Source organism: Canis lupus, chromosome 13 (genome assembly GCF_011100685.1).
Source record: "Canis lupus familiaris isolate Mischka breed German Shepherd chromosome 13, alternate assembly UU_Cfam_GSD_1.0, whole genome shotgun sequence".
Lineage (NCBI taxonomy): Eukaryota > Metazoa > Chordata > Mammalia > Carnivora > Canidae > Canis > Canis lupus.
In genome coordinates this window covers 42,890,032-42,904,816 of record NC_049234.1, presented here as the reverse complement: position 1 = coordinate 42,904,816, position 14,785 = coordinate 42,890,032, and the positions used below count along the sequence as shown (strand labels likewise).

The window sequence follows — 14,785 nt, the reverse complement described above, 5'->3', positions numbered from 1 at the left end:
CTATGAGACAGATAAAGGTCATAAAAATGTAACTGTGGTAAGCCATTTATTATTAACTAAAGAGCAGTTCACGTTGAAACAAGAATATTCCTCTGATAGATGATTAGGAATCTCAGAAAACCATGTTATACATACCTATATCAGGGTCCTGTCTTACCCATTTGAGGACAGACTAACTTCTTCATAATCTGGTTAAAATGTACAATGTTGGAAGTCTATTTCACCAAACATAGACAAGGCACTTTGGAGAGAAAAACAAAATAGAATGTGTTCTTTGCTTTCATTATCTTTAAATCTAGTTATAAAAAATATATACTATACATAAAGAACAATATAGATTAAAAATCAAAACTAAACAAAGACACTATAGGGGAATTAGCTCAAGTAAATGACCACTTTCAAATACTTTTTCTGAAGCAGAATATTTTCTACAATGAATATGAATTTTTAAAAAACATTTTTTCTTTTTTCTTTTTTAAAAAAGATTTATTTATCTGAGAAAGAGAGAGAAAGAGAGCACAGTGGAGGACGGGCAGGGGAGAGAATCCTCAAGCAGACTCCCTGCTGAGTGTGGAGCCCAACGTGGGGCTCAAACTCAGGACCCTGAGATCATGACCTGAGCAGAAACCAAGAGTTGGATGCTTAACCTCCTGAGCCACCCCGATGCCCCAATAAAAAACATTTTTAAGGGAGATATTTGTATTGAAATAGAGATAGGTACCGCAAAGCCTGAGCTTTGCACTGAGGATGTCGTAAGACACTATGTGGTTCAGTCTGTGAAACATTGGCTTACGCACAAAACACCAAGAAGAGGCTATGTCCATGTGAGCCACAGTGGAGTGAGGGTGGCTTCCTTTCGTTTCAAGTGTAGATAATTCGTTCAAAAAGCTGGAAACTTATTCTTCCCAAGGGGATTTGACAGAGAAAAATCACTGAAGTAGTTCTTTGAGGAATAAGTTGCAAATTTCAGGAGAACAAATTAGAAAGTCATTTAAGAGAAAGAACCAGGTGAGCCAAATTGAGTCTTACCTATGAGAGTAAAATATAGGTTGTTTTGTGTTCTAAGCTGTATTGCCCAATGAATGCAGTAGCCACTAACTGTATATGGCTGGGTTGGTTTTCATTAATTAAAATGAACTAAAATTTAAAATTCAGTGTCTTAGTACCATTAGTCACATGTCAAGCGCTCAATAGCTGCATGTGACTAGTGGCTTCTGTATTGGACCATGCAGAGATAGAACGTCTTTATCACCACAGAAAGTTGGATTGGACAGCGCTGATCTAGAACATAAGAATTTTAGGAAAGAAAATAACCTGAGTTGAGGTTAGAAAAGTGGTTTCTGGCCAAGTTGTAGAGTCTCCAGTACTATGATTCAAAAAAAAAAAAAAGTACATTGTGTACTGTCCGCAATGTTAAGCCACGGTACCCACCATTTGCTTCAACATGGATGGAACTGGAGGGTATTATGCTGAGTGAAGTAAGTCAGTCGGAGAAGGACAAACAGTGTATGTTCTCATTCATTTGGGGAATAGAAATAACAGTGAAAGGGAATATAAGGGAAGGGAGAAGAAATGTGTGGGAAATATCAGAAAGAGAGACAGAACATAAAGACTCCTAACTCTGGGAAACGAACTAGGGGTGGTGGAAGGGGAGGAGGGCGGGGGGTGGGGGTGAGTGGGTGACCGGCACTGAGGAGGACACTTGATGGGATGAGCACTGGGTGTTACTCTGTATGTTGGTAAATTGAACACCAATTAAAAATAATTTAATAAAAAAAAAGCCACGTTTGTAAAAGCAAGGTAACATATTCATTTGTATGTTTCTGAAGAATAATTAGAAGCAGCACAGAATATACATTTGACTGGCAAAACAGACAGGGAGATAAATTTGGAAAACACTGGAATAGTTCAAGAAGTAATATATTGCTGAGAGCAGGAACCAGGGTATTTTGTTTTGCCAACGGTCCCCAACCTGCAGCCCCTTCTCTGCAAAGAAAGGATCTTGCTTTCAATTAGTTCATATCTATATGGATAAACATTTGTCTAGCTTTCAGGATCCTGAAATAATGAAAATCTGTATCAATACACAGTTTCACAAATTATAACTCTTCTTTCCTATAATGGTTTTTGGGAAAGCTTCCAGGAGGGCTCATTTGGTATCGATGGGATGTGAAATACAAGGTTATTTAAATAACTGTAAAGAGTCAGTGGATATGCGATGTTTTCAACAGAGAGAATAGCCACTTAATTTCACATGTGACAGTGGTCATACACTGCTCCTCTAGAGGGGGATAAGTACCGCCAACAAGGGCTTTTTTTTTTTTTTTTTTGACCTTGATTTCCAAATAACACTCCTTGATATTTCTCTTCCTACTAAAACCATCATAGATGGGTACAGCTGAAAAGGACCAGATTAATCACAAAAAAATCTCATTCAGAAAGTTAATTTTAATAGTAATATATATACACGGTTGAAACACATGAGCAAATCATGCAATGCAAAATGTAAAAGAATAAATTCTTTGCCCCGAACCCTTGGCTCACAGTCTTCAGAATTAGCCACATTTTAACCATTTTTTCTCATCTTTTCCTCTGATGATCATTTCCATTATATTTCTGATTCTTAAAGCATCAAATTTCAAAATAGTTATAGCTCTTTAGTATAAAGGGGGAAAATACAGCTTTCTCACTGTCTCCTTATTCTTTCCTCCAATATTTTATCTTACCTTTAATAAATATTGGCTAATTTTTGAATGTTAAGTAATACACTTAAATATCTACTTTAAATTCGTTATTATCACTAATTACAAAGCCAATCTGATTATTATTTCTTTGTCAGAAAATCTTTTTGTTTTCTTATCTGAATATGTTCATCCTCATCTCTTTCTGCGTGGTATTAAAATTTCTTAAGGATCGATACACTTTTTGTTTTTTGACCTTATTCATTTTCTCATTGCTTAATATTTCTATCTTTCATTTCTGAGAATGTTCTTGATTCTTTATTTCAATTTATTCCTGTTTTCTCCCCAAAATTCTTATTAGATGGATTTTAGACCTATTTGGTTAATTATCCACATATTCCAGATTTTCTTTTTATCGTAATTTTTTATTGAGGTATTTTTTGTCTATATATTGTGGGTAACTTCCTCAAGATTTTATTTGACAATGCTTTAGGATTTTTTTTTTTTAATTTGCAACAACTTCTTGAATTTCTGAGAGTTCTTATTTTCTATTTTCCCACCTGTTTTTCTTAAGTGGACACAATATCTCTTAAATATTTCCAAGTGAACCAATTCAAAAGTTTAATATTCCTTTATTTTTCCAGAATGATTAGAATCAGTAATTCCAGGTGGCCACCTTCATGTTTTTCTTTTGTACTGTTAGTTTACTTTGAAAGTTCTTGGTGATTTTTCTCCAATAGGCCCTGCAAGCTTGGCCTGTAACTGTAGAGTGTGCAACCGTTGGGTTTCACTTTTATGTGTGCGGACGGGGAGGATGACATCTTATTGCTTCTAAACATACACACATACACTCTAAGTGATGATGAAGGTATCACTAGGACCTTCCGATATCACCTTCGGGAGCCCTAGCCTCCCGGAGTGGCATGAGTTTATTTATTTGGTTTTATTTTAAAGCAGTTACAGAGTTCTGAACCGGAGCAGACACCAGCCTGTGCTTCTCTACTTCTCTAACAAACACAGAGGAGCAGTGATTCAGGGAGCTGTAGCTACTGGAGATGGACATTTAAGTAATGCCATGTCTTCCATCCTGCTTATCTTTCCCATTTGTCCTCCACTAGAGTGCTCCTGAAGTGTCTTGGGTGGGAATGATGGTTCCTACTCTCTCGATTCCATTTTCTGAGCCTCTTCTGAAATGTGGCTTCCTTTGGTCTACTTTATCTTTTGGCCCCTTTTCACCTGTTCTTTGTCTTTCAAAAACTTAGCTCAGATTCTGACATGCTGATTGGCTGCTCAGTTCACCAAGATCCACCTCATGTCTGCTTTAACACTGATGTGCTTGTAGTTTTTGAAATCCTGACTTATACTTAAATGGGATTTTATAAAGGTGGAGTGGAGAAAACCTGTGCTCAGGCTTGTATTCTCAAATGCAAAGTTTTAAATGGGAAGTTAATAACAGTAATATTCATCGGTATTTTGTAAATATCAATAACATGACCTAATGATGCTTGATATTCACATTACTAATATTTAATAACCTTAGTGATATTAGTATGTGATACAAATAATAATCATAATGTCACACCTAAATATAATTTGTACAGAAATGTTTTATTTACTACTTAATATTTATTTGGCATTAGTGTATTGAAATATAGTGTATATTGAAATATATATATATATATTTTAAGATTTTATTTATTTATTCATCAGAGACAGAGAGAGAGAGGCACAGACACAGGCGGAGGGAGCCTGATGTGGGGCTTGAACCTGGGTCTCCAGGATCACACCCCAGGCTGAAGGAAGTGCTAAACCGCTGAGCCACCAGGGCTGCCCCTTGAAATATATTTTGTATACTTAATTGTATTATTAGTATAGAAATAATGTAGAGGAACCTGGGTGGCTCCATTGGTCGAGCATCTGACTCTTGATTTCTGTTCAAGTCATGATCTTAGGGTCATGAGACTGAGCCCCATGATGGGCTCCATGCTGGGTAGGGAGTCTACTTGAGATTTTCTCTCTGTCTCCCTCAGCGCCTACCCCACCAAATACTAAATAAATAAACTTTTAATATGTAAATAATGTATAACCAGACAGATGTGTCATTAATAATGAGAATGGGATCAATTTCTCATATTGTTAAGTTCAGCTATATTCACAATGACTTTTTCAAATAATGACAAAACGGTGTATTCTCAAAATGATATCATTTAAAGTAAAAGAAAATTCTATTCAGTTGTGTAGTTTCTTTTTCTATTAAACTGATTTTTTTTCAATGTTTGCTATTTTTGAGGGCCATGGGAGTTTTTCTTGAGGAATTATAAGATGAGTAACATAGTTGCACTTCAGGTAAATAAGGTTTGGAATGTGTATATTCTTCTGATTAATCTTTTAGTGGTTTCCAGGTCACTCTCTATGTGTCAAAATATTTTATTTTATTGCTACCATGTCAACTCTTGGCATATTTTTCTCAGCACCTATAAAGTCTATTTCTATTCACATCCATCATTCATTAGAGTGTAGCTTCTTTTACTTTACGAACTTGTGGTGTTTTGAAGGGGGCAGCGAGAAACTGGAACATTGTCAATTTAAAGGGTCACTGTGATAGAAGCTCTCCAAGATTTTGACCACCAGGGATAAGTCCAGTTTTAAAATGAACCGCTTGCAGTTTTTCTCACTTTTGGGCACTTTAATATTTAATCATCCCTCTCATGCACAATTGATATCTTCCAACAAACATACCGTCTTCCTATTTATGTCAGAGCTCAGTGATATATGGATCCCATTTTGTGCCATATAACCTTGAAATTGCCAACTAGCAAACTTGTATTTTACTCACTTTTCACTCTGATTAGCATTTGAACATGTGCTATTTAAGTATTAAGTGACAAGGAAATGAATACCAATTTGCCTCATTTTGTACATAATTTTACTGCTCCACTAAAATTTCAGAGTCTAGTCAAGTATCCCCAAGTGTCAAGCTCAAAAGATATGTCATTAACATTTAATAATATACTGCTTCTGCTTTTTATGATACATCCAGGCAAGTGGAGTCATGAATTTATTTGTGTTTAGGGCATTGCTCCTTATCTTCAGGCTGCACATTTTGTTTCTAATGTTATGACTTGTGTGATGCATTTATCTTTTTAAAATATCACTAAATATGATTATTTGCTACTTTTTACATCTACTGAATTTTAATATGTAGTGGTTTAGACTCTACATTCCCTTCAAAATAAAATGGATTTGAATATATGTCCAAATTTTTAAAAAAATTCTCTTTTGTGTTTAATTTTTAAAATCTTTTCCATACAATATTTAACTTTCATAGCTTTGAAATGTATCTATTTCAAGATGTAGGATGAAAAACTGTTGCAAACATTTTCATTAGGAAGAATTTAAGATCAGGTTAAAATAATTTTTATAATCTCAGCATTATACTTAGTGTTTATATGATAAAGTCACCAAGTATAACAAGTTGTAAAATTCACATTTTTAAGATAACCCCTAAAATATGCAGGAATTGTGAAGGAAGAGTTAATAAAACTGCAGTCCTCATTAATGTTTTAATTGCCATTTTATTCAAGAGTTCGTTAATGTTCTTTTTTCCAGTAGCACATTTTTATGAGGCCCAGATCGCTGTTATTACTGCTTGTTTTAGCATGTATTTTATACTAAAGTGTGGTATTTCTTCTTCAGGCATCGACACTAGCAATGACAATGACAAAACCAACAACAATAAGATTACCTTTGCTTAACACTTGCTATATTTCAAATGTTTTGCTTTGTGCTTTATATGCATCATCTCATTTAATTATCAAATGAATCTATGTATTATTGTGACTTTTCTATAGCAGGAGACACAGAGATAGAAACACGAGCACTAACATTTCCTGTTCCAGGTGACCTAACTCTCCTGGGCAGAGCTGGAATTTCTGTCCAGGCCTGTCTGACTCCAAAGTGATTGCTTTAGTGTTTCATGGTATCCTAGATTTGCTTGATTTTTAAATATTTTTTAAAAATATTTTTATTATATAATATTATTCAGAACCTGGTATCATAAAAAGTTAATTTGATATGTCTCCCAAATAAACCTGGTAATAGTAACTTTTATAAATGGGCAAGATGGAGCACTCATCATTTAAATAATCCATGAAATTTACTCAACACAGCCATCACAAAAATTATTAATTCCTTCTATGAGGATAGCTATATTGGTAGAATAAGTCAAATTTTGGACACGGTTGTTTTCAAACCCGACTTTTTAACTCCTGCATATTTTCTCTCCCAAACAGGATGCCTTCGCCACTGCTAGAAACCCAACCCATGCCTTTTTTAATTCATTCACAGCTCCTGAAAGCTTTTCTGCATTATCAAATTGTCTTGTTTGCTATTTGTTCTCATTATCACTAAAATAAATAAATTATATGATATAATAATAGCAAACAGATACTGATAGCATTGTAAATGTTTTAGTGTAAAATAGAGAAATACAGGGTTTATTTTTATTTTAGAATTAGATGCATGGTTAAGAATATTTTGGTGGGCCGATTTTCTAAAGCTATAAAATATATTGCATATTGGAGGGGGTTTTTTTCTGCATGGTCTTTGGAATGTAAAATAATATTATGTTGTACGAAGTAAATTATAATCTAAAAATGCATTAGGATTGAACACCGCTTTGATTTCTGTAAACTAAGATTATTTTTATTGCCTATAGAGTTCGCCTTAAGGGGACAAATTGATATTACTTTTCAATATTTTTTTTCTCAAAAACTCATTTATTATTTTACTCAGATGTCCCCTGGACTCCATCCTGGATCCACTCTGATTCCAATGAATAGCATTTCTCTGCCACATGGAGAAGAGGATTATGGGTATCAGTGTTTGGAGGGCAAGGATTGTGCCAGCTTCTTCTGTTGCTTTGAAGACTGCAGAACAGGATCATGGAGGGAAGGGAGGATACACATCCGCATTGCTAAAATTGACTCCTATTCTCGAATATTTTTCCCAACAGCTTTTGCCCTGTTCAATCTGGTGTATTGGGTTGGCTATCTTTACTTGTAAGTTCTATGTGCCAGGCCAAAATTGTAAGAAGTTTAACTAAATCCAATATAATCTCTTGCACTTCAGTAACGTGAAGTTTAAATTCAAAATGCAGAGAAACCACTGGTTAAAATGTAAAACCACTGTAACTGTTCTATGGCTTCATAGGTAAATAAAGCAGCAGCTTTCATGTTAATTTACTTACATGTATGTCAAAGGGATTAGTTGCAAAATTCAATAGAGTAAAATAGTACATATATTTTTACTTGAATCTTATTTATTTTACTAGTATCCTTGAGATTTTGAATTCATAAGTTCCGTGGTTCATATTTGAAAGATGGAATACTTTAATGACTTTAATAATATTTTATTTAGATATAATATCACTGTTTGTAATGGTAGCCTAATCTCATGCCTAATGTTTATGTAGTAAGTTTTTGCTTAGAAAATATAATTATTTTGATTTTTTTTCTTACACTTTATCTGTATGCTCTGTTTGGAGTAGAGCTAGTTAAAACCATGAAGCCATGATTTCCTGGCATTTATATCCAGATGCATTCACTCTCAAGAACAAATTAAATTAGAAGAAAATGCCAATTTTCACCTTATTAAAAGGCCAGTTTTTATCTGTATTTGAATCAACACTATTTCCTGACACCAATATTAAATAGAGCTGTAGTTACATTTAGTTTTGACAGTTTACAAACTCGGATGGAAACCACCATAGTCATTTCTTTTAAATTCAAGGTGAAAAAATAAAGTTACATTTAACCATTTTATTCTCTGCCTCACAGCATTTATGAAGTATGAAGAAGTTCACACTGAAATGTTTAGATCTACTAACACTGAAATTAAATACAGAAAGAATTGATTTTTTATGTTCTACAAAAGTATTACGTTCCCTAAATTTTCAAAAACATTGAAGAACAACAGTGCTCGTATTTACTCATTGTGGATAAAGAATTATCTAGCAAATTGAGTAACAGATCATATTAGGGATACAGTCTTAAATATGTACTACCAATAATTGCCAGACTAAAAATATCCTAGAAATATAGTTTTAGGCGCGTGTCATATATTATCTTTTCCGGCTCCTACATTTGGACTCTTGTCAGATTTACATCTTTGTTATAAATTGTTATGATGTTCTCTATTACAAAAAATGAGAGCAGGCTCAAAAATCATGTTAAAAGTGGAATTCTGTTAGAGGCACCTCTAAGGAACATGATTGCTGGAGCCTTCTAAAGTCTTAGAGATAGGAGCAGAGAAAGCCTCACTGTAGTATAAGGCCTGCTGGTTAACAGTTTCCCAAATGCTTCTTTTGTTAAGAGTAGAGTTAACTCCAGGCTTTAATCACTACATTCCTGTAAATAGTTTGGCATCTCCATTGTTTATAAGAACTCCACATTCATTCACTACCACCTAATTTTTTTGGAAGATCCCCAAAGTGATCTTGGAGATAACCTTTAAAAACTGTTTTCATTGCCAGAGCAAGTATGAGGATACAGAGTTTTGTGATCAAAGCTTATATCCTATGGCATGTGGAAGGAGCTAGCACCTGCGCATTTGACACTAGTTTTTAACACAGTAATTCCCCCACATGGTTAGTGAATATATGAGTGGGGCTCTGGCATGGTTATAGTTACTGTTTTAGAATATATAGGGTTTTTTTTAATCTAAGTACATTTCATTGTGTATTCCTCAGCTAAATCAGAATTTTTTTTAATTTTGATTCTAAACCTCTGAAAAAAATGTAAGCATGAATTAAGTGATAATGCCCAAATATCCACCGACACTACCTTTTTTGAATGGAGAGCCAAATTAAACTTTGGCGTGTATATATTCACTTACAAATTATTCATGCATTCACTTTTTATAGCTGAGTTACTGATGGATATTCTTAATGTGAACACTCATTTATGGGTAAATGGAAAATGAAGTTTCATGAAGAATAAACACCACTAAAATGTGTTATGGCTATTTCCATGTTCTAAGCTATAACCTGTCAATTTCATGAAGGCAATTTAAATTCTGGGATTCTTCAACTTTATCAGAGCATGACTGTATTTTAAAATACTTTAAAATGCTTAATATAAATAGCTTTGATTTTTCTCGTTGGTGTTCCATTAACTTGGCTTTAAATGTTGGCAATATTAACAAGTGGAAATAAAATTAATAAAAATATGAAAGACACTTTACTATATACACTCATTGTATAGATCATGGAAACAAGCACTTTGTTTTCAAAGCCAGTGGCATTTTGAGCAGTTTTGTTTAAATATGTAGCAAAAGAGAGGTGTACAAATCATAATATTTCTAAAAATGAGAACAAACAGGTAAAGATGCAGTTAGATTCTGTTTACAAGAAATCAAGTCAAACTTATTTTCGGGAAATGCAGTCTAATTCCTGACCCCTTCTTCTTTCAAGAAGTTTTACCATCTTTAGAAACAATTTTCTGAGAAATCCTCCTCTTCTTGCAGAGTTACGTCTGAATTTATTGGGGTCACTGGAATTTGCACTTCCTAGCTGCTTTAAATGATTTTAACACTAACATAGATCAAAGAAGTGGATAGAGGATAGAAAGCATAAATGGAGCAGAAGGATTTAGAATAATTTGGAAAACGTTAATTTATATAAACCCACTCTCTGAATATGTGAAAGTTCTGACAAGGAAAATTGTGATTAGTACAATCTTATTCTCTTGAATTTACAATTGCATGATAATATTTTATTCTTGAATTGCATAGGAAAACTTACACTCACTTGAAATTAATTCCTGAAATGCCAAGTAGTTTCTGGGGGGGAAAAAAAAAACAGGAGGGAAGAAAGAGGGAAGAAAGAAAGAAAGAAAAGAACTTAGACTCCCTGAGAATTTGGTAAGGAAAGGGCAAAATTTGTCAGTAAATCTAAAGTTTTAATGTAAATAGAAATCAGACAATTTATTTAATTTTTTTAAAGTTAAAGACATAGATTTCATTAAGGAGTTGTCATAACGGATCATCTATAAGTCAAAACACAGTAAATGTGTGTAATAATATAGACAATCACCAGGTTGTTTTTTCCTTTAGCATATTCCCATATCTGACTTCAATATACAGTCATAGAATATGCTAGTTTTGCTTAAATAGCAAGGCCAATATTGAGGGCTGCATGCTTGCCAATGATTGAGCATCAAAAAGAATGATTTATAGTAGTCTCACATCAAGGGACCATAATTGTAAAATGTGAAATTGTATTCCAAGTTAATATGCTGTAACAAAATGCATCTTGTACTTTGTTTACACAAGAGGAGATTTAGATAGGATCACTTGCTCAAGTAAAATTTAGGTTAATAACCAATAAGTGAATAAGCACCTAATAAATGAATAAGTACATATGTAGGATTATCAAACTTCTATACCAGGGCCCATTTTCACTTGCAAAATTTCCTGTAGCAAGATACCAGATTCTCAATTATTTTTATTGATCTTACTTAGCACTGGAATTGAAGTGATTTAATGGAAGATTTAATGACTTAACATTTGTCCCACCACAAACATTTTTGAAAATCAGCTACTTTTCTTTACACCATCAAATTCACTTTACTTCTCAGTGTCTTTTCATATGAAGTCCAGACGTACTTGGTCTCATGTTTCTGTTGGTTATCATTGTTTTTCACTGTTACAAATCCCTTGACATGCCACTGTAAAGTCATAGAAGCCATTACCAAATCATTGTCAAAAACATTCCAGATAGGGACGCCTGGGTGGCACAGTCAGTTAAGCAACCTACTCTTGGTTTCAGCACAGGTTGGGATCTTGGAGTCATGTGATCAAGCCCTGCATGGGCATTCATGCTCAGGGTGGAGTCTGCTTGGAATTCTCTCTGTCTCCCTCTGCTTCTCTCTAAAAGTGGATAAAGAAATCTTAAAAAATAAAAGATTTCAAATGGAGTCTCCAAACACTATCAACCATACTGCTCTAGGAAAGATAAGGTCAGTTCCGCCTTTTTTGTCTTTGCATTTTGGAAGTGACATCTAGTGCAAAATATTCATGCAGCACTTTCCATAGATAAGATACAAGAGGGAATATACAAAGATGAACTCTCAAGAAACGATAGCCTGAGCATCAGTTATACAATTTAAGGGAGGGAGGATAACTCTGGCAAAGGTTCTACAGCTGGGATCTCGAGAATTCAGTATATGCCGCTACGTGAGGTTAACTAGGGATCATACTTCCGGTTGAGTAAACAGCTTGCATGAAGAAACAGAAGCATGGGCACAAATAAAAGTTCCATTTTATTTGAAAATTGAGATGCATATAGAGATAATTAAAGATGAGACAAAGATAGGTCCAGTCCTGTGGCAAAGAGGCAAGAATACAAACCTCAGGGGACTGGGTGATACTCTAAATCCATGGAGAGTTCAAAAAGATACTTAAGTAGAAAAGAGCCATTATTGATACTGTGGAAATTTCCTTGTATTGGTGTGTGCTGTTCAGAGTAAGAAAAGCCAAAGCCTGTTAGGAAGCAACTGTACAACAGGAGGTGAGGGAGGAGGAAGGTTAAAGTGCAGTGATAGTTGAGTGGGGGAGAGCGAGAGCCAGCCACCTGAACTAGAAGGGAAAATGGAGATGAAGCTGAGATGGACAGACAGCATTAACTGAGTGATATGGTTGGTGTGCGCGGGGCACCAGGGCTCCTGTACTGAATGGTACAGACGTGTGTACAAATAGACTCTAACCCAGTGTAAAGAAGTTGATGCATTACAGCCTGGCTTGCTGTTACTCTGAACATTTTAATCAAATGCTTATTTTTTTTATGTTGATCTGTGTTTCTCCCACATTAGGGATGAGGGCAGGAATAATCTCCTGAAATACAAATCATAAAGGATTCTGTCTAGTTTATTAGTATTATTAATATTATTATTATTTAAATCTATTTCCCATTGTAAGGGTTTTCTCTTCAAATACTTCTCTTTCTTTCTGAGGGAAAAACATGTATTTGAACAAAGAAAGGAGGTAAACTGGCAATAGAAAGAGGCTGAGATGGGACGAGATAAATCCAAGGATTTGTATTCTCACTTTCTGAAATACTTGTCTCAAAATAAATACGTAGATTTTTATTGTTGTGCAATGAAATGTACGTGGGCCGTGAATAGTTGGACTCTGTGAATGGATAAGATAAGCCCGTGATAACTGTAATGCAGTTGAGCACAAAGGAGTAAATAACAGACTTTAAAGACATGGCTGACCTAAATGGAAATAGTTTGGGTCTCGATAAATCACTGTAATAACAGCTATTTGCATCCATTAAGTGTATCTGGTCATGTCGTATAATCAAGTTTCATGGCTTGTGATTGTGACGACGTCTGATGTCTGCTTCTGCCTTATTTTGGAGAGCATTTTGTGAGCCTGTGGCAAAAGTATTCAACTTTTCAAAGTGTTCTGTACTTTCATGATTCTGAGTGCAAAATAAAGTCAGTAACTTGTCATGAAAAAAGGGTGTTACATTCTCTTAAAATGTGTTTTTAAAAATCGCTTGTTGTTTTATGGTATATAATCATGACTTTAGCACTGAAGTTAATTTCTGATCAATATTATCCCACATTTTTCCAAGTAAGAAAATAAACATAAGGGTTTCTCTCTCTGATAGATCTGAAAATGAACTGAACCATAAAAAGGTAGGTAAGGATAGTTCATCATTATGCATGACTTTCACTCCAAAGACTATGAATTTCTGGATTATCCTAAGGACCTGTGATTTCATCCTAATATGAAGCACCAGGTACCCTTTCCCAAGTGAGCCAATGAGAGCACTAGATATTTGCCTGGATTGGCACCTGGACCGTTCCAAATACTCTGTGTTAAGAAAAATGTCTTAATTCATTTGAGGAAATAGTGATGGAAAATTAAAAGCCAGAAAAATCAGCTAAGAAAGCATTTTCTGCTTCACCCTTGCAGTTGTCTGTTCTCTGCCACCATGGCACAGTACTTAAAAAAAAAAAAAATGGTTTATGGGTTTTCCTTCAGGTCCCATGCTGTTTCTATGAAATACTGAGGAAGATGGAGGAGGATTGAATGTTTACTGAGCACCTGCCATTGTCTGGGACAATGCTCAGAACCAAGCAGTGCTCAGAACCAAGAGCTCTATTTAACAGATAGGAAAACCAAGGCTCAGTATATTAGATTCATTTTCCAAACACATATGCCTATTATCTGAAATTAAATTTAGAGACCTTTATGTTTCAATTACAGGGAACTATCCTCCTGACAAAATGATCACATCCTACCACTAGAACAGGTTTCCTTCACAGAACAGACATTGAGACCTAAAATACAACCAACTCAGTTCTGCTTAAAGCACAAAAATATTATTTGGTAAGAGCGTGATCTTCACCATCTCATTTGTTTTTCCAATGTAGACTTCAGTTCACCTGAGATGTTTTAAATAGATACCAAAAGCATTCTGAAAAATTCTCCTGCTGTCCAATCAAATATAATAACAGACTGTTGTCTTTCTAGAAAAGGAATTGGCAAACTGTGGCTACAGCACCAGTGATTGGAACACAGCCATTCCCATTCAGGTATCTATTGTCTACAGTTTCTTTTGCACTCCAATCACGCCGTTGGGTAGATGCAACGGAAATTAAGTGGCCCAGAAAACCTAAATATTTTTCCCTGGTACTTTACAGAGAAGGTTTGCCAGCCTGTATTTTGAAATAACTTTACTGTGGCATTTGAAAAGGTACCACATTTTTAAAAATTCATTTTCCTATTTTTTAATTTAATTTTTTAAGGGATTTTATTTATTTATTTGAGAGAGAGAGAGAGAGAGAGAGCAAGGGAGCATGGGGGGAGAGGCACAGAGGGAGAAGGAGAAACAGACTCCCCGCTTAGTGGGGGGCTGGATGCGGGGGCTCAATCCCAGGACCCTGAGGTCATGACCTCAGCCAAACACATATGCTTAACTGACTGAGCCACCCAGGTGTCCCTTTTTTATTTTGATTAAAAAAAAAAAAAGGTCTTAGTTAAAAAGAGTCTTATGTAAACTAATAAACTTAATTGCTCTCCACTGCACTTTA

At 34.8% G+C, this 14,785-nt stretch overlaps 1 protein-coding gene across 3 annotated transcripts in view; it reads left to right on the top strand.

Annotated features, from left to right (window-relative positions):
- GABRG1 (gamma-aminobutyric acid type A receptor subunit gamma1) overlaps positions 1–13,224 on the top strand; it is an 81,170-nt gene extending 67,946 nt beyond the window's left edge. For all 3 annotated transcript variants that reach the window (XM_038555986.1, XM_038555987.1, XM_038555988.1), the window contains one exon: positions 7,476–13,224. In XM_038555986.1, the coding sequence (XP_038411914.1) occupies positions 7,476–7,745 (270 nt within the window). In that variant the 3' untranslated portion in view covers positions 7,746–13,224. The remainder of the gene's footprint in view (positions 1–7,475) is intronic.
- The last annotated feature ends 1,561 nt before the right edge of the window (positions 13,225–14,785 follow it).